Source organism: Archocentrus centrarchus, chromosome 6, assembly GCF_007364275.1.
Source record: "Archocentrus centrarchus isolate MPI-CPG fArcCen1 chromosome 6, fArcCen1, whole genome shotgun sequence".
Lineage (NCBI taxonomy): Eukaryota > Metazoa > Chordata > Actinopteri > Cichliformes > Cichlidae > Archocentrus > Archocentrus centrarchus.
The window spans coordinates 13,595,988-13,618,175 of NC_044351.1; the positions used below are offsets into that span (position 1 = coordinate 13,595,988).

Genomic DNA, 22,188 nt, shown 5'->3' on the forward strand with positions numbered 1-22,188 from the left:
GCGGAGTGACCGGTTGGCCACACGTGGATGATCGCGCGCACTGAGCTCGCAAGTCAAGGCAGAGGACAAATAAACAGGACTTCCTCCTTTAACATTAACCGTATTTTATTAGGGCTGTTTTTTTAAAGTATCACTCGCCAGATAAACTAATGTTCAACTAAACACAGTGAGCTATATCACACCTGTACTCACCTGAGGCGCCACAACACTTCCACTGCGCCCGCGTTCTGCGCTAATTGAAGCGCTTCGCAATAGGGCTTGACGGTCCCTCGCTGGCTTCCGTAGTCATAGAGGAAACATGGCTTCACCCTCAAGTAAGGCATTTCTGTCCCTAGGTCGAATATATATTCCTCTCCTTGGATTTAACAAATCCTCCGGGAAAGTCACATATGCAACGGCTCTGTCTATAAATTCTTCTTCTGGAAATAAAGGTGAGTTTGACTGTCGCTGTGAGGGAATTCGCGCCGGTTCAAAACCAGAGCACCAAGCTAAGCTAATTACATGATGTTAACTAGTGAAGCTGTAGCATGTCCTGTGTGTGTGGACTAATGCAGCATCCAAACTTGAAGTAACTGATTACACGAAAAAACGGGGTTTGTAGCTGCTGTAATTCGTCTTGCGTCCATGTCTGGGGTGTTGTAAATCTTTGGTGTCCTTTTGAGGTTCCTGTGTGTTTTTTAACCTCTCCGTGTGGCACTACCTGGATGTCAGTTACCCCCAATGACCACCATAATCCACCGGTGTTGTGACAAAAAGTGATCGTCTGCCAAAAAGTGATTTCCAATGTTTCTGTATTTTTGTAATGTGTAGTATCTTTGCTTATATTGGTAAATAGACTGTACTCGGCAGGATTTATGAAGTGCTTATTAATAAAATAAAATGACCTGTTTTGCAAGTATTTTTAATGACTGAATTATTGTATCTACATTATAATGAATCCAGTCGTTTTGGGCCACTTCAAATATCTTTTAAGGACTGTGATGTTATTTTTGTTGCAATTTCTGCAGCCCTCTTGGCTAGTTTTCTCTTTAAAAGACATTTTCAATATCAATGACAGGTACCCACCATAAAAATTCAAAGTTCAAATGGTCAGTGAATGGTTTGATGGCTATTAAAAGCTTGCTGTGACCTTCAGTCACCAGATCTCGTTTTATTTGAACACTTCTGGAAGATTTTGGACAAACGTGTTTGACCATCATCAAAACACCAACCGAAGAAATATCTTATGGAAGAATGGCATTCCATCCCTCCTGTAGGGTTTCAGAGGCTTGGAGAATCAGTGTCACAGATTCATTTCAGTTCCGTTTTATTTATATAGCTCCAACTCACAAAAATGGTTGCCTCAGGGTGCTTTATGTTGCAAGGTAAAGGCCTTACAATTATTGGAGTGAAAACCTCAACAATCAGATGAGCTCTTGTTAACAAGCACTTGGCGATAGTGGGAAGATAAACTCCCTTTTTACAGGAAGAGCAGAACCAGGCTCAGGGAATGTTTATTTTTCTGTGCACTGATAAAGTGAACATTTCAGAGTACACAGCATTCAGAATCAAACAAAGATCCTGCATACAGTATTTTCATAACAAAACCATGTATATGTGTTTGATATACTAAACTATAATTTCAGGCCTTCCAGACAGAGGTGGTAGAGGATCCTTAGGTCGAAGACCCCGAAGAGATGTAAGTTTGCAGTTTTTATCAACTGCATACATTTCTAATGATAAAAATTGGCCATCATGGTTGTACTATAACCACTTTTGCACTCTTGTGTTTGGGGCAAAAGGCAGGGGAGCCCAGGACAGAAAAGATGCCGGTAGATCAGGACTGGACTGCAGTTTATCCAGCGGCAGCCCCCTTCAGACCAAGCTCCGTCCCCCTCCCTGTGAGGATGGGCTATCCTGTGAAGGGGGGCATTCCCCCAGAGAAGAAGGGCAATTTGGAGCTAATCAAGGTCAGACCTCATTACTTTGAGCATACACACAGAGGCCCTGCAGCTTGGGGGTTTAACCAAGAAACAACCTTTTCTCTTCAGATAAAGTGATAAATATGCACAAGTACAAATTAAACTGATAAAGAATGAAGAAACAAATTGCTCCATGTTGAAATAAATGGATATAAGCACATCATTCAGCCACATCCATTTGACTTTGGGCTGTATATGTATTCTTTTTTGTATATATCTTTGACTGTCTGAGTTAATTGTGGCTTGCCAGTCCTTCTGCAGTTCCAGTTGAGCCCTTTTTGCTCTCCTGCATGGTTTTTGTCACTGTATCTCTCTGCCCGGATTACTGAGCTGCTGTGTCCAGACACCAGCTGCTCCATCTGGACTCAAGCCACTTGCAGATCTGCTAGTTTCCCCCATCACAGCTGGATATCTGCCGTGCAGCCTAACAATATTGATTTCATTCTCTCAGTCTGCCATGAAGGACTAAACTGCTGTACGTCTCTTGGTTATTTTTGGTGCTTATTTTCTACTCTTTTTACAAATTATAAGTCATTGATGTGCTTTTGTCTAATCACTTCCCACCACTGTGAACTATAAGTTTATTTTGATGTCAGTGTAGGATAATTTACATAATTGTTTCTTATGTAATATCCTTTACTCAAAGGATCAAGGGTATTTTGTTTTCCACTTTGTTTACCATGCTCTTTAAAAGTAGTGTACTCTGAACTTTAGTGCTGAATATTTTTATGTAGATCATCTTGATGATTCTGTATTTAAAATATATCATGTTAAATTATAGATCTTGCCCATTTTCCTGCATTTACATTGGATAATGTATATGTGTATATGTGACTAACACAAAACTCAAAGGGACGGGGGCAGCTAGGAGAGAAAAGGGGAGGGGAGAGTGCATATGTAGGAGGGGAGACTTTATGAATGAAAAGATGAGGAATGTATTAATAAGCTTCAAACCAGACTCCACCGTTTTAATAAAATGTGGCCATATTTAAAGCCTTACACCATATTTGATTTGATCATCTTTTGTATCTTGAAAGGCCATTTTTCAACCACCTAATTTTAATATACACTTATGGATGCCCTTAATGATTTGTGCAATAAGATTTTAGTCTTTTCTAAGCCTCCTGGAAGTATGTCTAGAATTACTATTTATGCATATCTGGGAATATCGAAGTGAACAGGAGTACGTAAACATACAGTAAATATACGAGGGGCGATTAAGGAGTTCTTTCACTCCACCCATAAAATGTGAAAACAAAACAGAACCGGTTTTAAGGGCGGCACAGTGGTGCATCATCGCCTGGGTTCACATTCAATGACCAGCTGGGGTCTTTCTGTGCAGCACTTGAATGTTCTCCTCATGTTTGCATTGGTTCTGTCTGGATACTCTAGCTTCCTCCCACAGTCTAAAGACATGCATGGGCTTAGGTGTGAGTGTGAATGGTTGTCTGTCTCTGTGTGTTTCCTTTGCCACAGACCGTATATCCCCTTCAAGGGCATCTCTTTGTGAAGAGCGAGCTCTCCTTCTTTGTTTTGCTTGCTTCTTAAATGTCTCTTTCTGACAACTTGAACTGAATGATGTGCGATTTCATCATAGATCTCAGACATGCTTTGAATGCAAATATCAACTTCTGTGTCAGCAGCAGTCATATACTAAGAAAAAATCTTGATTGGTCTAGTTTTGTGTAATTTGAGCCAAAACCTCGTTAAGTATAGGGTGAGAGCTCGGGTACATCCCGGACAAGTAGCCAGTAGAGCTCGATGGATATAGGATTTTTAAGACCAATACTGATATTTGATGATTTAAAAATCCAATATTCCAGTGTTTTGGCCAATTTTTTTTCTCTCTCCCTCTCCTACTTTCAGACACACAAAACAAACACACTTTCCTAACATTTATGACTCATCACTAAGATAATATGACAGTGCAGTTTAAAAACAGGGAAGTTACAGAGTGCCCTCCGATTGACAAACTATGCAATTAACATGCTAATTAGCATGCTAAGCATGGTCTGGCGTCAGCGGAGGATTTCGGCTTTCCGGGCTATCTCCAAAAGTTGCCGAACTCACTGGAAAAAGTCGCTAAATTTGTCGCTTTTCACAATAAAGATTTCTTTGATCTTTCGCAAAAAATAGGAGAATTAATCATAAAACACAAACAAGTAAACCGGCCCTCTAGATTAAAATCAGTGCATCCTGCTTTCTTTGTTACCATGATCATAATGTGTTTTATTATTAAACCTTAAACTGCCTTAGTGCATCTTTTCTAACCTCTGAATATAAGTCGTTTATTATCCCACTTTCTCTTGTAGTTGTTTGTAAATCAGCTGATGAAGCCTCAGAGATCTGCTTTTGAATTGTCACATAAAACGAGTGGCGATGTTTATGTCTAAATATAATTTAAGCTCTGTTGTAAAGGTCATGAACTGTTTGTCACTAAGGAGAGATGTGACAAATGTTCACTGCTTAGTGGTCGGCCTGTATCCTCTGTGCCATCACTGCTCTATAGATGAATGATGGTTTGCTGAGACTGTAATCGTCCAAATCTTAGTCGGCTATTCTAAGGAGCTCAGCTTTAGCAGTAAAGAAATCTGTTCTAGTGTGCAGATATAATATGACATGTCTACAGTTTGTAGACTTGCTGATTTAACAGTTAAACCTAATCCATCCATGCATTTTCTTCTGCTTATCCTTTTCAGATACCAAACTTTCTGCATTTGACACCAGCAGCCATTAAGAAACACTGTGAAGCTCTGAAGCGTAAGTTCATAATTTGGTTCTTTCTTTCATTATTGTTCAGGAGCATATTTAAATGACTAACTTTGAAAACACTGACTTGTTTAGTGCATGTAAGAAAGCCTTTCTTTGCTGTCAGCTTTCTGTACAGAGTGGCCCTCTGCCTTGGACACTGATGCAAAGTGTGACGAGCATTTCCCCATTAAAGTAGAGAGCACAGACTATGTGTCTGCTGGCCCTTCTCTCAGAAACCTTTCAGCTCGTATTGTTCATCTCAGAGTGAGTTTCACTTCTTTCTTTTTTTTTTTTAACTTGATACTGACTTTAATTGTGTTTTGTCAATGTATAGGTGATCACATGGGGGAAAAGCTCACATGTAAAATGAGATTAGAGATTTACACGGATGCATAATCACCAGCTGACATCATGTCTGTCTGACTTCCTAGAAAGATCTTCATTGTCCAGTGACCTAAAACCTACGAAATGATTCTGTCAGGTCTACAGAGAGATTAGTCCTAGGCCAGTACTTTACATTTCCTGTGCTAAGGCTCTGTTACTATACTTGTTAAGTTTCTTTTTATGTTGTGTTTTTTTTTTTGTTTTACAACTTTATAGTTTTCACTGAAAGAGTAGTAAAACATTTTTGAAATATTTGCTTGTTTTAATATTCCTTTTAATCCCCTCCCAAAACTAATCCATCCATATGCAATCCTTCCCTATGAGCAGAACCATACATGGAAATATATGTGAACATCTCAAATGTAAAACTCAATCAAATAAATGTAATAAATGCCCTTTTAATTGGGATGGACCTGTTCTCTGTTTGTACAGGATGATATTAAGGGTAGAGCTGGGCAAAATGCAACTTCATTTAGTTAAACCTTCTCAAACAAAGCCGTTGTTTCCCAGTTGTCTTCCTGTTCTGTGCTGCTGCCCGAATTCGTTTTAACTCCAGAACACGTCTAAAGAAATCCTGCTTTTGCATCATAAAATGTCTTTGAAAAATTTGCAATTTCTTTCCCAGACAGAAATGTCTTTCTTTTCTTTTTTTTTTTTTACCATTAATCACCAGCCATCTGCTTGTGACACATTGCCTTAGATTATATCAGCAAGGTAGGAATTAAACATTAATCCAGGTGGATTAGGCAGGAAGATAGATTGGAGGGTAAATCTCACAGTTGAATTCTGAACATAAAACAAGTCGACTAAGCCCTTTTTTTTTTGTGCTTTATATTTTATGAAGGGTGAAGGTACTGGCAGGAAAATCTTGGAAGCCAAATCTGTGGCATGCAGTCTCAACCATTTTTGCAGCTGTGTGCGTGTTTGTATCAACAGTGCCTTTGACAGAGTAAATGCTCATGTGTGTCTTGTATTACCTATAAATGCATTAATGTTGCATTGTTAAAATTAAGTCAGAGCAATAGAAGACAATATAGGCAAGGAAAAATATTAGTTTTCCATCAGTCATCTCTCCAAGCAGCTTAGGTGATTCTGGGACACAGCATGAATGTGTTTCATCTGTAAAAACTATAGTGTTTTAATCCGCACACTCCAAGCTTTGTAAAGGTTAAAATAAATAAATAAAAATATTAGTTTAGCCTGTGGTTTTATTCCTAAACCCTTAGAGACAGATGTATGCTGGAGATATGGCACATAATCACATTACTTTTGCTCTAATCTCATTGTGAGTGTCTCTTTTACTTGGTGAAGTACGGTGGAAGGACTATAACCTAAACAATTTGATTTCTCTTGTGGTCATCTATTTATTTCATCAACTTTCAAGGTAAAGCTGTCCAGTTTGAACCTAGATGACCACGCTCGAAAGAAAATGATCAAACTGGTTGGCGAGAGATACTGCAAAGACACAGATGTCCTCCGCATCAAAACCGACAGGTAAACACCCCGACCTGAAAATGTAGGGTTGAAAGAAGATTAAACAAATGTCCTCATACATCTTTTCTTTTGTTTTTCCTCCTCCTCTCTATTAGCTGCCCACTGAGACAGCAGAACTATGACTATGCCATGTACCTGCTAACTGTTCTCTACCATGAGTCTTGGGTAAGTTGGAAATTTTTCCTCCACTTGGCCTACGTAGGTCTGACACCAACTGAAGCTTGAGAAGTCAGATCACTTGGCTTGAGTGACTGAATAGGAACGATAACTCAGATTGAATAATGAAGAAGCAATAAAGTGATTTAGCCAGGTCATTCAGAGTAACTGTCTTCTGCCTGTAGCTTAGACTTAACAACTCTAGCTGGTGTTAGCTGGGATATTTGTGCCTTTTCTACATCCACTTAAGTTTCTCTCTTTGTTTTCTGACCTTTTGTGTTCTTTCAACAAGCATCCATTCATTTAAAGGCCAGGTGCTGTCTGGCATTACTTGTACCCTCTATAACCTGCTGTCACTTTTAACGCATTTGCCCCTGAGAGGTTTTAGATCAAATGCGTCATGATGTCTTACCTAATGCAACACTCTCTGGAATAAAAAAGTGTCACAGTGCCTATAATCTATTATTTGTAATTCTAAAAAAAATCTATAATTTAAAATAGTGCAGTTGCTTTTCAGTATTTATATGTGACAGATTTGGTGAGGGTTCAGCTGCCACTTTGAACTGAGGGACAGTTTCTGTGTTATCTTGATCTCTTCTACATTTGGCTTATGCTAAAAACTAGCACTTTTGGGCAAAGTTGAATCATTTAGTGTCGTTGTTGATTTTGGAAGGTCATTCAAAGTTTTTCTTTGGACATTTGCTGCTTTTTCACTCATTTTTCAGTCCAGTCCTTGTTCCTGACCATTTTCAGAGGAATGGGTTTTTTGTTTGTTTTTTTTTCCCCTTTTTTTGGTTAAAATTTTAACTCTGACCTATGCATCCATGCACCCATCCAATTTCTTCCATTTAACCAAGGACACTCAAGGAGTGAGCCATTGCGGTGCTGACATATAACAGACAACTTAGTAAAGAACCAATTTTAAATTGTGTCTTTAGGCACTTTATTAGCAGCCTGTCACAGAACATTTTCTCCAATTTCTTTAATTGAATCTACAAAAATGCAAAAGATAACAAAGAAAAAAAATAAGTTTTTGCAGGTGATTCCCAAAGAGCTATTAGCCAGAAACCTGTTATATCTCAGCATGGTGTGCAGTGCTTCCTTAAAAAATTTGAGGAAATAAGTGAGGGACAAAACAAGAAGCATTAAGTCTAAATAAGGATCTACAGCAGAAGCATCTGAAATAGGAAAAGAAATCCAGCAAAGACCCGACAGAACCTGAGAGATGCATCTGGCCCTTCAGTTGATCCATCTACTGTTCACTGAAGCCTCATCAGAAATGGTCTCAGTGAAAGGGTGGCTGTGAAGAAGCTATTCTTAATAAAGGGAAACAAGGAGAAAAGGGCGGAATCCAGTAATGACTCCAAATTAGAAATTTAGAAAATGGGTTTAAATTGTCTTCAGTATGGATAGAAGTGGTCAGGAGAGGTACAACAGAGTGTCTACAGACATCTGTGAAAGATGTTGGAGGCGCTGTCATGGTTTGGGGCTGCATTTCATCCAGTGGTGTTGGGGATCTTGCTAAAATCAATACAGTTATGTACACAGAAAAGTACTGTCAGATTTTGATCCACCATCTGGAAAGCGGCTGATTGGCATCAGCTTCATTTTTCAGCATAACAAAGATCCCAAACACACTGCCACTGCAGTAAAAGCATACCTGGATAGAAAAAAACACATAGTGGATGGAGTGGCCTCCCCAGAGCCCAGACCTCAACATTACTGAAGCAGTGTGGGATCATTTTGACAGAGAACTGAACAAAAGGCAGCCAACATCCAAAGAAGAGCTTCGAATGTCCTTTAAGAAGCCTGGAGAACCATTCCTGAAGACTACTTAAAGAAACTAAAAGAAAGCTTACCTAAGCTGTGCTGAAGAATAAAGGTGGACATATCAAATATTGACTCTCAACTTTGTTAGAATTGTACAAACTCCGTTTTTGCCTTAGTTACTGTATTTCATGTATGTTTGTACACGTTTCATGAAATCGCTGCAGCTATTTCCCATTTTCCTAGCCAAATATAAAGACTTTTGCACAGTACTGTAGTTTGAAACATAGGAAGTTCATGTATTTCATTCTTTACTGCGTATTAAATTGCTCCTTCTAGTAACTAGATAATATATAGAAAAATGTAGACTTAAATTTACAACCGTTAGTTGAAAAACCCCAATGTTGCACGGTGTTGACCTTAGGATTTTTTAAAATTTCTTTTCATTTAAACAATAAACATGAAAAATGCTGTAGTACAAAATAATATTTTGTTGAACATTCTTATTCTTTCATCTTTGGTGGCATTTACGTGCAACTAGCAACACCTTTTACCATGGGGAATTCTTGTCCATCTTGCTCAGCGATCTGAGAGACGAAGCCCATTAGGGAGGTATCAGAGTTGAATGGGCAGAAGGATGGCAAACAGCAGCATTGTCCAGTTGACATTTCCCCACAGAAGAGAGGAAAACAGACTCCCCTATCAGGTGTTGACCCTAATACTCATTCACATTAAGCCAGCCATACCACATCAGAGAGGTGTGCCACCAGGTGATTAGCTTAGGTACTGTTGGCATGAATTTGCAACCAGCCACATAAAAGAACACGATTGTGCAACCTCTGCCTTTAGGAGCTCTTCCTGACATGGTTTAGCCAAAAAAAAAAAAGTCTGAGTTGAGAAAAGGCTGTTAAAGCCAGGAAGCAAAACACTGTCCACTGCCCTTTTGGAACACACAATGGAAGGCACAGTGCTTGTCCAGCAGGCTTGTGGAAGCTGTGAGAGCGGCGTAGTGATCAGGTTGTAACGATAGCTCACAAAGAGGCCAGTTGTTAGCAGCCACTGAGGTGATTATATCTCCTTAGTCAGTGAGACGGACTTTGCCTGTTAATTCCAGTGTGTGCTAATTCAGGCCAACGTTTGGGCTCACCGCTCAAAGCTGCCTCCAACGTGGACACGCATTTACCACTAAGAGGCAGTCTACCTGCTTTTGTGCCCTCATGCCCAACAGCTGCTGTCATTTTGAGAAAACAAGTGACATTTCATCCACTGGCAATTTATCAAATATCCTGCTCATTAACCAAACTAATTTGCGTTGGTTTCAACAACAAACACAGTGGCACTTCTTTCAACACAATGCATTGTTTCATTTTCCCTCTTGTATTAAACTCTAAACATGGCTGACTAAATTTCCCTCTCAGGATAAAATGTTAGAGCATCAGAGTGTGAGCACGACCTGCAGATCGATCTGTTTTCAAGAGCCCCACTGCAAAAAATGAAATACTATTACTGCTCTGTTAAGTAGGTAATCACTCTAAAGGAAGATGCTGACCTATTCTGCAGTATCTAATGCTCTTCACTCACTAAATCTGGACTTGGAGACAGAATGGGGATCAGATGTACTTACAGTATATGTAGCTAATGATGGTCATTAACCTCAAAACACCTGGAAGCAGCAAAACTAAGGCCCTGTGCTGCCCTGCCCTGCTTTAAGCTGCTGCACAATGGGTCATATTGTTCTTCAGGGAATGTGATGAGAACTAGACAGGCAGCAAACGGAGAACTACGTATGGGGAAATAGTATCTCTGTGAGAGGAGCATCAAAGAATGGGAAGGGCTGACCAAAAGCCCCGAGCAAAATTGGCACTGTTTAGAACTAAATCAGACTCAATTGCTTGAATTACAAATCCAAATGCAGTTTATTTTTTAGCTGTGGTCTGCTTTGTTTACATTGAAGTTGGATACTTTAATATCTGCATGTTAAGGTTACAAATGTTATCATTTTTCTTTTCTTAAGAAAACTGAGGCCTGGGAGGCTGAAAAGACTGTGGCAGACATGGAGTACAGCTGGGAGGACAGCCCATCTCAGAAGAATGTCTTGGATTTACTGCTACGCATGAAAGTGGCAGGAGAGGGAGATGGTGAAGAAGTGCGACAGCAGCTGCTGGGAAGGAGAGAGGTTCAGGAGTATAAAGACTCTGTCACAAGGCTGAAGAATGAAGGAGAGAGCGAGAGCGGCATGCTGCAATACAAAGAGGCAGTCAAGAAAGTATTCAGTCTGTAATATCACAGTGACCAATGCTTCATATGCATATGGAGCAATAAGGAGCTGTAGTGAAGTCAGCAGAAGGGTTTTTACATACTTGTTACCTCATAATTTTGGGGGCTCATTATTGTTCCTGTACATAATACATCAGGATATTTCAACATTAAGGGTCTCAATGTGTTGTGTATATATTCAAAAATATTTACTGGCATATGAGGTGCTCATTAATACAAAAATAAAACTACACTGTGTGCTAAGTGTTACGCATGAAAGACAAAAAAAAAGTGACAAAGTTTCAATGCAATAAAAGCTGCATTCTGCCAGTTACTACACCAACTTCCATTCTTTTCCCTCACTGTGAATTCAAAGAACTGCGCCCCATGAATGGATGCTTTCACCAGCAAGTTGTTTAAAAGTACTTTAGTTTCATCTGTGATCTGTGCACTATTAGGTCAGGGGCAACCTGATGTACTTAGATGTGCTGAACTGGAGGTTAAACACTAAAAGCCACAGTTACAAAAGCAATCTGTCATCAATCCCACTAAAGACAACTAATTGATGATCTAAACAGTCCTTGAATAGTTCCCATTAATTGCTTAAAAGTGCCCATTAAGTCCCACCTATGACTAGTGTAGACAATTGGCCAATGTTTGAGCGTTGGCATCAATTACATTTAAAGTGACTGAAGTACATCAAAATGTAGGCCAGCCAAAAGGCCATAGTATTGGATTTCTTGCCGCAAAAGGCTGTAGTCAGTTCTTGTGTCCAAATTCATTGCATCAGAATGAAACCAGAACCAGTGCAGCTATGTTTTTGGTCATTTCTTCTAAACCATAATTTCACAAGCTGGCTCAAAGTAGGTGACAAGGAGGGAGTCCACACAAGAGGTTTTCTTATAAGATAATTTATTAAACATAAAACATAATTAATCAACAGATAAACATCACAAATAGGCTAATACCAGGTGGAGTGGCAGAGACTTAGCAGTTCATCTGGGCCAGTTTTTATAGAACTGGAAGGCACAGGTGAGCTGCCTTAGCTGACCCTCCCATGTCAGCCAGTCATGAGTAACAGCAGACCAGAACTTCCTTAAGACAGTGGAAGGGTTGTCACACCTCCCTCTTAAAAATCAAGGCTCCACCTTGACACTGGAACTTAACCTGAAAACTCACAAATCTAGATAATGTTAAAAACATCCATTTATTATAATGGTTGCCACAAACTACCTGTACTCCCTTCCAGCTCTACTCACCAGCCCAAATTTTCCCACCAGCAACTTTTTTGGCGCAAATTAAGGGCAGGTATAGTAGAATAAGGTGCTTATAACAGTTTGTTTCCAAACATAAAACTGGTATACAGAAGAGTGCAGCAAGTCCCCGTGCCCCACAGCAGATCTCACAAATATGAATCAAATTTTTGCTCCCTTAATCAACACCACATGGCCTTCAGCTAGAAACAAACACCACACTGCTTTACCAAAATGTAAGCATCAAAAAAAAAAAAAAAAAAAAAAAAAAGAATTAAAGTAGCACACCAAAAGGTTCCTCAAAGAAAAAAAAACCTCGACACCAAGAAATAGGGAACCAAGCTACACCAGTTAAAAGCACAATTCTTTGTGCCTACGCCAACGCTACCACAACACTATTCATCTCATTGTAGTTCTTACCCTTCATACATTTACCAATTATATTTTTGTACAAAACTGTAACAACCTTTTTGAGAAGTCCAGCTGGGAGGACAACCATAAGAAATATAGTGGTGATAAATTAGCCAGAGAGCCCAGGGTCTCTAAAGTTACTCTCTAGTCCTAGTTATTGAGTACAAAATAATCTCAACCCTAGATTTCAGACAGATACTCATGGGTACTTGCATACTAATTTAACTGGCACCAAAAAGCAACAACAAACTGGCAACTTTCCAGAGACCAGGGAAATGCTCCCAAGACAATATTTTCAACCACATTTTTTTTGCCACACTAAAGAAAAAACTGGTAAAGATCAGTTTCCTGTTGAGATCAGTTATTTAAGCCTACTGAATATGGTTTAGTCACCCAAAAAGAAAGACATTTGGTTTGAAGGCCAAACAAAATTGGACTAATGCTGCTCTTTTTCAACATCACCTAAAAAAGTAACTCAAAATAAATTAATGTAATCTGTCCAAACTAATAGCATCTTCTGTGAAACACCCCAAAATATTAGTCACAATGTTAAATACCAAAACTGCTTTAGGCTGTACTCAGAAAGCAACTTAACTAAGCATTTAGCAAACCACAAGTTAAGTTAGCCATCAACACCGATTCAAACTCTAATCTTACCAATGGGTTTAAATATCCCGGACGATCCCCCATTTGTCACAAACTGGCTCAAAGAATTTAATTTGACATAACCAACAGACAAACATCACAAATGGGTTCATGTCAGGTGGAGTGGCAGAGAGAGAGAATTAGTTTATTTGGGCCAGCTTTTATAGAAAGGAAGGCACAGGTGAGATGCATTAACTGATGATCCTCCCATATCAGCCAATCATCAGTGATAGTAAGTCAGGACTTCCTTGAGAGAGTGAGAGGAACATCACAATAAAGTATACTTGTCCATCCCCAATTAGTTACAATAAAGCAATATACGTGCATCTAAAATAATCCAGTACGTAATCATATTTGAACAAAATTGTCTCTTCATCGTGGATTCCTTCCTCAATGACGTTACGAAGTATCCCAACTTTCAGGAGCTCTCTTTGACCAGCACATACTTTATCAGACGCATGGAGCCTCGTTTCCCTCTCCATGATGTACTATATCGTCCCATCCTCTTTCTTTGACCCCTCCAGCTTACCACCAGCAGAACAGAGCAACAGCAGCTCAGAAGCACAGTGATGCAGATTGCCACTGCAACCAGCAGGGTGTCAACAGCCACATACCACCCAGGCCCCAACCCTGCCAAGGTGTCATCTCCACTGCCTCCCTCATTACCTAGTGTGTGGTTCCTCCCCTGGTTGCCCTTGGTCTCATTTGTATACTGTTTGCTGCTTTCTGTGACACTCATAAGAGTTGTGGAAGCTGGAGGGCTGTTGACTAACTGAGAGAAGGTGGTAATGTGATGACGGGTACGAGTGGGTATTGGGGATTCTGCACTTGTGGTAGAAAAGGCAGGCAGAGTTTTAGAATTGTAATGCCCCAGAGTGGTAACTGTGGTGGATGAAGGAGATGTAGTAAAGCTACCAGGAAGAGAAGTGGTAGAGACAACTGCAGCTGTTGTTTGTGCATAGTTTTTTGAAGATGGAGGGTTTTTTTCAGTGGAATGCAAGGTAGTTGTAGTTGTGGAAACTGCTGAAGGCTGACCAATACTCTGCAGTGCTGTGGTGGCAATGGTGGAGGCCGCTATGATGGTGTGCACTCTTCCTACTGTAGTGGAGGGTTTAACTGAAGGAGCAGAAGTCAGAGTCAGGGCAGCAGGTTGAGGGGGATGAATAAACTGGCGCTTGTCTGATAGCAATGGTTCTGAGGCGTTAACACGGCTATAGTGGTGGGGTAACACACGCACGTTAGAGGTGAAGTATTTTCCAAACACCAGCAGATCAGGATCCACACCTAGAATATGAAGAAGTTTGCTTGTTTGTTCGCTCTTTTTGATGATAATGCAAAAGCTGGTCTTTTCATCTAAACATTGAATTAACAAGTGATATTTTTTTCTTCACAAAATAAGTGAAACCTTACAAATGTTACACAGCTTATGCAAGGATGTGCAAAAGTGGAGAAAAAAGGTGTTCAGATAATTTACTTCACTAAAGTTGGGAATAACAGATTTTATGGGATGATCAGTCATATTTCTTTGTGCAGTACTGTGCAAAACTCTCAAGTCATCCTTCATTTCATTACATTTTGCTGAAAGAATGAGAATAAGTGCAACATTTTTTTTTGAAATGTGCAAACTTACATGGAAATATAGTATATAAAGCAAAAACAGCATTCTTACAGTTATAATGAAAGTCAATATTATTATTCAACACAGCCTGAATTCTCTTAAGGAAGGTTTCTTGTCATTTCTTTAGTCTTCAAGAATAGTTTTTCTATCCAGGCATGTTTTTACTGCACTGGCAGTGTGTATGGGATCATTGTCAAGCTGAAAAATGAAGCTGTTGCCAATCAGATGCTTTCCAGATGGTTCACAGTTCCATCAGTTTTGACAAGATCCCCAACACCACTGGCTGAAATGCAGCCCCAAATCACGAGAGAGCCTCCACCGTGTTCTGCTGTAGAACTCACTGATATACCTCTCTCTTGACCTCCTCCATACATACTGACAATGATTGGAACCAAAAATTTCAAATTTTGATTCATAACTGTATAAGATCTGTTGTCACTTATTTTCAGTTGAGTTCTTGTGTAATTTGGCATACCACAGCCTTTGCTCCCTGTTTTCCTTGCTTAAGAACGGCTTCTTGGTGCCAGTTTAGCGCATCAGGTTGAGCAAGTAACCCATATGCTGTAAGGCTATTACACAGGCCCTGGTTCAATCTGTCCTGGGCCACTTGCAGTTTGTCTTCCCTCTGTCCTCTCTCTCAGCTGTCCTGTTATAATAAAGACTTAACGAAAAAGACAGGAAAAAAAAAAGGGGGGAATGATTTATTGAGACCGTTTCTTTCGAGGCTTCAGTGAACATGATGATGGTGGATGGATCTTTCAGGTCTTCTTAAGGATATGACTTACAGATACTGTACATCGGTGTAGATTTTTTTTTTTTTTTATGTCTCCACTTCTTCTTTTGTCTTCCTCTTGTCAATTTTGTCTGAATTTGAGAGAAAGTGCCTCCACAAATTTGCAAAAAAACCCCACAAAAAAAACAAACATTAACAAAAACCTGTGAAAATGGTCAGGCACAAGGACTGGACTGAAAATGAGTCAAAAAGCTGCCAATGCTGAAAGAAAAACTTTGAAAGACCTTCATAAATCCATTTTAAAGACCACTTAAAAAAATTTACAAGAAAGTCTGGCTTTTTAAAGTAAAATATAAAGTAAGGAGGGGGTGACTCAAGACTTTTGCACAGCACTGTATGTAGAATCTGAACCACCTATAGCTATAAATGTTGAATGTAAGATACAATATTTCAACACTGCTCTTTTGTGGTAGTACAATATTGGTGTTTAACAATTCATATCTAATAATTAAGAATGTAACCAGACTTGATTGTGTTACATATTCTTAAAAGAAAACAAAACAGAAACCACTAAAAAAATAAGAAACCTCCCAATGTAAGACATTTAAGCCACTTACCCTTTGTGATATTATAGAGAACAACGTTGTCTCTGTGACTCAGAATGCAGCTCTCCAGTGTCGGACAGTGCAGGTGAAAGCAGTTCAAGTTTTCTTGTGTGGTATCATAGTGGAATATGGCCAGATTACAGGAAACTATATGAACAGGAAAGACGATTAATCAGGAATAACAGAGGAGAAACGGAGCCATTGTGTACCAGAGATGATACAGTAACTCACAATTTCTGGTGAGGCAACAGGTGCGGCTGCATTTCAGCGCGGTGTCCTCCTGGTAATGCTTCAAAAGTTGCGCTCCTCTCCTTTGAGACTCCTCGATGTCGATGAAAACACCCGGGAAACGTCTAATCCAGCAATTCTTATAATAGGAGGTCGGTGAGCACCTCGACTCAATGCGCCACACCAGACTGAAAACCGTCAGCAAACCCCATGCGGCATTCATTGCGCATATTGTAAATCACAGCATGTTAGATTACAATCTAGACAAAGCCTCGACATATTTGGGAAGCTGATTACTTGCAGTTGACAGGCATGAAGTGGGGCCAGTGGTTTGGTTTTGCTGGTGCCAGGTGTGTCACAGCTACGCACCTGGCAGGAGGTGGAGACTCAGCCGTGCGTAAGGTGTCCAGCTGTGCCACGGTGTGAACGCACTACCTCACCCACAGAATGGGACCAACTTACTTTACAAATCACTTCAAAAATGAGAACGTTAAAATTATATGAACTGGGCATAAATATGTTGCATAATCGCTGAGAAAAATAGCAGATTATGAGTTTATTACATCATTATCTGTGAGGTCACACATCTGAAGGTGTATTTCCATAACTGTCACAACCTGTCTTAATTCTTTCAAATGGGATTACCAGAATAAGCCTTTTGGTCTCCAGTTTGGGAATTGTTAAAGCTCTCTCACCTTTGTGTGTTTGTCTCCACATTGCAGTGTCCCATTTACAGTTTACACCTAGCCGGTGAAAGTTAAGTAGCCTATCTCTTCTGGATTAAATGCGCATAGAGTGCACAATTTAACCAACCCCAGTAGATTTAACGGGGACCTCTCCACGGTGCACCCCGCCTTGCTCCCTATGACAGCAGGGACAGGCTGCAGCTCCCCGCGACCATGAACCGGATAAGAAGTTAAGAAAATTGGATGGATGTCAAGCAACACAGTGCAGTTTACATATTCATAAAGTCAAATGAGCATCGGAGTATTCAATCCACTCCAAAAATTTGAACCCTATGATGCAGCAGGGTCTTTACATTACGATATATAGCGTCTTCAGACAGTACAGTTAGTTTTACACCATGACAAGTTGAAGTCGGCTGACAAAGTGTAATGTTCTCTCAGCACCACCAGATGGCAGTCGTCACTGCCATTAACAATAGGCACTATTACATTAACAAAATTGGTTATCTTGTACTTGTTGCAGTCTTTTACATGCATTATATTCTTTTTTTAATAACATAATAAATGCATACGTGGATATCATTAAAACTGTGACTACACAGTGACACAGCCAAATAAACTCCACTAAGAGGAAGCATTGTTACACAGATATATTAATACAGTAACTAATAATTTTTATCCAACTATTCAACAAAAAAATAGCCAAATATCTTTTTGGCTTTAGCCTCGCAAATGGGATGATTTGCTTATATAGTCCTATCTTCAGATTCGACAATGACAATCAGAGAAAATGGACTAGCAGAATAAAACAATCATCGGGTTCATGAGTTCTCAAAGTCATTTTAAACTACACCCTCCTGGTTTCTGGAGTCTTATTGGTGCTAAAGCATTGCCATCTGCAATTAGTTTAGACTTTCAACAGCATGCGGTTGTTCCTCCATTGTAGTACAATTTGATTCCCATAAACAACACCTTCCAAAAGTAAGCAGATTTATTATGCACACTTAAAACTTTCAATGTATTTATTTTACCATCTTTCCAGTGTGCACACATCATACTGGGAAAACAGTGTAACAGTGGTATATGGCATGGAAACAGGACAGGGTTGAAATGAGGCAATTTGTCTGATTTACCTACTGTAGATCAATATTAAAACTTCTTCCATATTAAAGAGTATAATTCATTTAATAGACTACTGATTTTTGTCTTTGTGTATTTGCCACCTGTTATTTCAAAGGTAGGACATATCATAAAACCACATTTAAATCTGTGGTAACTCTTTGATGTGTGTCCACATTTATTAAATTCCCCTCCCATGAAGTAAGTTTCCCAAGATATATAAAGTATCTTTGAAAGCTTTGTTCTGACTTATTTGTTCTGATGAAATCCTGCATATTTGATCATTTCCATAATCATGTTTACACTATGTGTAGCAGTTTGTGGAAACATTACAAAAACCAGTGAGGACTTATGAAAGAAACACTTGTATTTTCACGTGACACCTCAGGCCAAGTTATAGATGCAGACAACCTCTGTAATCAGCTTACAAATCCAAATCTGGTTCAAGTTAGCAGTGTTATTATGTGCCTTTTGTTGCAGTCAGACAGTTTTCAATCAAAAACAGTAAGACAAGAAACATTCAACATTCAACACCAAACTAAGTGAATACAAGTTCTTTTAAATTGTTTTAGCCACCCGTCAGCGTAACTCTGTTAAGAGGAGAAAGATGTGGCACTGTACATAACTGCTCCAGTAACACAAAACATTGGCACAAAAAACAGTGATTTTTTTTTTTGGATGTGCAAAAGAGGGATTCTCAGTATACTTTTATTACTTTTCCCATATATATATATTTTTTTTTCATATTTAAGTCACTAGATGGCACCCTGAGGCAGCCAGACTTCTCTGTCACAAACATCCCCTTGCACATGCATGTGTGTAAAAGAATCTAAATTAAAAACAAGCTCTAGTAAAAATGAGATGAAAAAACACCACCAATTACAACTCTCTCATGCAGGTCTTCTTGGCTATGTTTGGCTCCTTTGGCATCGAGACCACAGTGTACCATGGTCCTCGTCTTCGCACTCAGCCAATTTCAACTTCCACAGTCCCAAAATCTACCTCTTCTTCAGCAGTAGTTGTGTTCCCGCACAAACTGACACAGCCTGTGCTTCTCTGGGCTCCTGACCGGCTCGTATGGTTTCAGCTTGTGAAGGACGTAGTCTATTGTTTAGTCTTGTTGCTCACCGATATGCTACAATGGGTCTAAAACTGGTAAGTTCCAAGCGGGAGGCTGTGTCAGTCTTTGACTAGCCTGTAAATATGATGCTGCGCCCCATGCTCACTAGTGGACACCTCGAAGACATAGGCTATGCACAGCAAGGTCTCCAGTGTGTCCCTGTTAGTCACCACCTGTAGACAAACACAAAGTGCTGTCATATTGTGAAGCTTGCTTCGTTGAGTTTTTACTGACAACACAAATTTACCCACAGTTTGGACAACACTGATATGTATAATGAAACTGAATTCATGTTTAGTAACTGCAGCTTTAACTGTCTATTTTCATGTTAGTGGTTTTGGCAGAGCCATGGCTTTCTGCTACATCACTAACGAAGTGAGCCCGCCAGCTAGTTAAGGCAGGCAACTCAGGCTGCACTGCATCATACCCACGTAGCACGTCTCCCTCTTCTCACGTTGATACCAAATACACCCTCCCAATGTGGCAGTTGATTTAAGCAGTAAAATTTCTTGATGCTCCCTTTGGACATCACCACTGCCCTGCATTACTGCCTGCTGTTTCAACCTCTCCACATGCCCTCACCTGAGGGGATATTTACTTAACACTCCCAAGTTTCAAACGTAGCATGAGCTTAGGACCTAGATGCCGAACTCTAACTAGGCTCACCAGCCAGTCCATTAGTTAAATGCACTTATAATTACTAACACAAACACACTAATAATGAATAATTGAGACACACAATCCCCTTGGTCCAAATGGTGTTATTCTATATGTAAGGCTAATATGTATCTAAAACACTGCACGGCATTTATGGAAATGCAGCACGCATAACACAAGGAAACAACTTGAGCGACTCATTATATTTAACAGTGCAGTGTTGAGTCTGTGTGTGTCGGTCATCCACGTGTGTGTGTGAACATCTGCGCATGAGCTGTTTGTGGTTCGTTTGAGCTAAATCAGCCCAGTGAGAAACCTAATGACATGCTGCCATGTAGTCATCAGTGTGGGCTCAATATGGTCATTGTCCCTCAGCTAGTACTGTAGGAATGCAGCCTGCAAAAAGGATCAACACAATTTTTTTTTTTTTTTTTAAACCCTGTTGTTGAGGACCCCTCGGTTACTATGGTGATATGCCCCTCTCTATCCACTCATTCAGAAAAGCCCAACTAATAGCAGAATGCAAGAAGCCATAAAAAAAATGCTTCCAGCTGTTCTCGGTCTGTCATGGTTAACCAGTGGAAATACCGTAGCGGTACTTAGCCGAAGACCACGGATTTCCTGTTTCACACCCGTTACAAAGCGGGAAGATGCCAGCAAAAAGCAGTCTGAATCTGAGAGAAGGTGCCTCCACAAATGTTATTCATGCATGTGGCCCTGTGTGCTTATCGCCACAGAGTGCTGTGAATGGAATGACATGAATGCAGAGCAAGAATGTATTAGAGAACAGTGGATCGTGTGAAATTAATTTTAGGATAATAGACAGATAATGTGTTTATGAGTCTTTACATCAACACCACACAGGGAACTGTCTCAGTAGATCTGTGCTAACAGATAAAAATGTCTGTTTACAGTAAATAGCAGTGTTAACATTACTTAATATAAGGGTTACTAAAATAACTATTAGGGTAATTGTTTTTTTTAAATACAAAATTATTACCATAAGTAATACCTGCACTGTTATTTTAAAACCTTTGCAAAGAGTTAGCTGAAAAGATTGATAGCATTCATGTTTGTACGCTGGCAGTCAATTAGTCTAACAGCTATAGCTCTATCTAAAGTGTTATCCACTGCTAACCACTATTACTCCATTAGTATTTATTTCATTTTCAGTTCAGTAGTCATTGTTTAAAACCGTTTAGTTTTAGTTTCACTTTCGAGTTGTGATGTGAACTTTTTTTGTTTTTTTTTTTTAGCCCACTCAGTGCAGCTTAAAAGACGAAGCTTATTTCTCTTCATTAACAGTCTGAGTCGAGGTAAGCTGCAGGGTTATAGGTACCACACACATCTGAAAGTTGTTACCTGTAAGATAGTGAAGTTTTCCAGTACGCTGTTCATCATGTACTTCTCCGGCAGGTGTTTAAGCTTGTGGATAAAGTTGATCATGTATTCACATAAAGGGGAGCGGTGGATCCGAAACACATAGCGCCCGTTTTCGAAGCGTGCGTACTCCGTCTGGGGGAAAACAGACACAGAGGGAAGTTCAATATCTGAGAACATATATCACACTGGAAGAGAATTGAGAATTGAAATGTGAAATGTGTTGCAAAAACGCAAAGATACATAGCCCACTGAAACTCAAGTGGATGCATTGGATGTGAACACCTAGGTCTATTGTATGTGATAAGCAGTATTGTTTGTAATATAATATACCTAATGCAGCATATGGCATGCCAGATTTGACAATAAACATATTTCTTGTGACAACCGTAATCAAATAATGAAGCCATTAAATATCATCATGTGGTCTATTGAGGCAGATGGCTCCACCTAGGGATATGTGTATGTGTTTATATTGTACAATCCATCAGCAGAGAGTGGGGGCAGGGCGGCTATTGAGTACGGTTAACGGGAAACATAACGGTTATTCATGCTGGGGAGACTTGTGAATTGCGTCAGTTTACTGACCACAGATCAGCGGTAACTGGAATCTGCAGTAACAGTTATTCACTCCTCAGTGTGATAATTGTGGGTGTTGATGTGGTCATGACCTCTTTATGTCAAAATATCACTCTTCTATCATCAAATGAGTGATGCAAAACTTCCTGAATTGTAGCCAAACATATATATTTCATTGCCGGTAATTGAAAAATGTGATGTGTGGCAGTTTTTTCAAGCAATTGAATTAAAAAAAAAAAAAGATATAATTCACAGGAAATAGTGGATGACTGCTAAAGGGTAAAAAAAATTTAACAAGCATTAAAACTGCTCACCAAACTTTTTATTTATTAACTGAAATATTAATACTGACAATCTCAACTTAATCTAGATAGATAGATAGATA

At 39.5% G+C, this 22,188-nt stretch overlaps 3 protein-coding genes across 7 annotated transcripts in view; 1 reads left to right on the top strand and 2 right to left on the bottom strand.

The window, feature by feature from the left end:
* The first annotated feature begins 23 nt into the window (after nt 1-23).
* Nucleotides 24-11,094, top strand: mrps35 (mitochondrial ribosomal protein S35). The gene is made up of 8 exons (XM_030731643.1): nt 24-431; nt 1,626-1,678; nt 1,782-1,949; nt 4,661-4,721; nt 4,837-4,976; nt 6,481-6,590; nt 6,686-6,755; nt 10,528-11,094. The coding sequence occupies exons 1-8, from the start codon at nt 299-301 to the stop codon at nt 10,792-10,794; spliced, it is 1,002 nt and encodes a 333-aa protein (XP_030587503.1). The 5' UTR covers nt 24-298; the 3' UTR covers nt 10,795-11,094.
* Nucleotides 11,095-13,496: 2,402 nt separating this feature from the next.
* Nucleotides 13,497-16,485, bottom strand: mansc4 (MANSC domain containing 4). Its single transcript, XM_030732566.1, has 3 exons — nt 16,266-16,485; nt 16,047-16,181; nt 13,497-14,362 (listed from the first exon to the last, which is right to left on the bottom strand). Exons 1-3 carry the CDS (start codon nt 16,483-16,485, stop codon nt 13,497-13,499), a joined length of 1,221 nt encoding a protein of 406 aa, XP_030588426.1.
* Nucleotides 16,486-18,011: 1,526 nt separating this feature from the next.
* Nucleotides 18,012-22,188, bottom strand: part of tead4 (TEA domain transcription factor 4) — a 37,637-nt gene continuing 33,460 nt past the window's right edge. For all 5 annotated transcript variants that reach the window (XM_030731392.1, XM_030731391.1, XM_030731390.1 and 2 more), the window contains 2 exons: nt 21,207-21,359; nt 18,012-19,360 (listed from right to left, as the gene is read on the bottom strand). In XM_030731392.1, the coding sequence (XP_030587252.1) occupies nt 19,247-19,360; nt 21,207-21,359 (267 nt within the window). In that variant the 3' untranslated portion in view covers nt 18,012-19,246. The remainder of the gene's footprint in view (nt 19,361-21,206; nt 21,360-22,188) is intronic.

What these genes read in the sequence shown, in the direction of transcription:
- mrps35 (XM_030731643.1), top strand. Translation starts at nt 299, where the DNA reads ATGGCTTCACCCTCAAGTAAGGCATTTCTGTCCCTAGGTCGAATATAT. An exon ending in CTCCGCATCAAAACCGACAG is followed by an intron (nt 6,591 to 6,685) that starts GTAAACACCCCG and finishes CCTCTCTATTAG; the next exon opens with CTGCCCACTGAGACAGCAGA. An exon ending in TTCTCTACCATGAGTCTTGG is followed by an intron (nt 6,756 to 10,527) that starts GTAAGTTGGAAA and finishes TCTTTTCTTAAG; the next exon opens with AAAACTGAGGCCTGGGAGGC.
- mansc4 (XM_030732566.1), bottom strand. Translation starts at nt 16,485, where the DNA reads ATGAATGCCGCATGGGGTTTGCTGACGGTTTTCAGTCTGGTGTGGCGC. An exon ending in CTGTTGCCTCACCAGAAATT is followed by an intron (nt 16,182 to 16,265) that starts GTGAGTTACTGT and finishes CTGTTCATATAG; the next exon opens with TTTCCTGTAATCTGGCCATA. An exon ending in TCTCTATAATATCACAAAGG is followed by an intron (nt 14,363 to 16,046) that starts GTAAGTGGCTTA and finishes TTCATATTCTAG; the next exon opens with GTGTGGATCCTGATCTGCTG.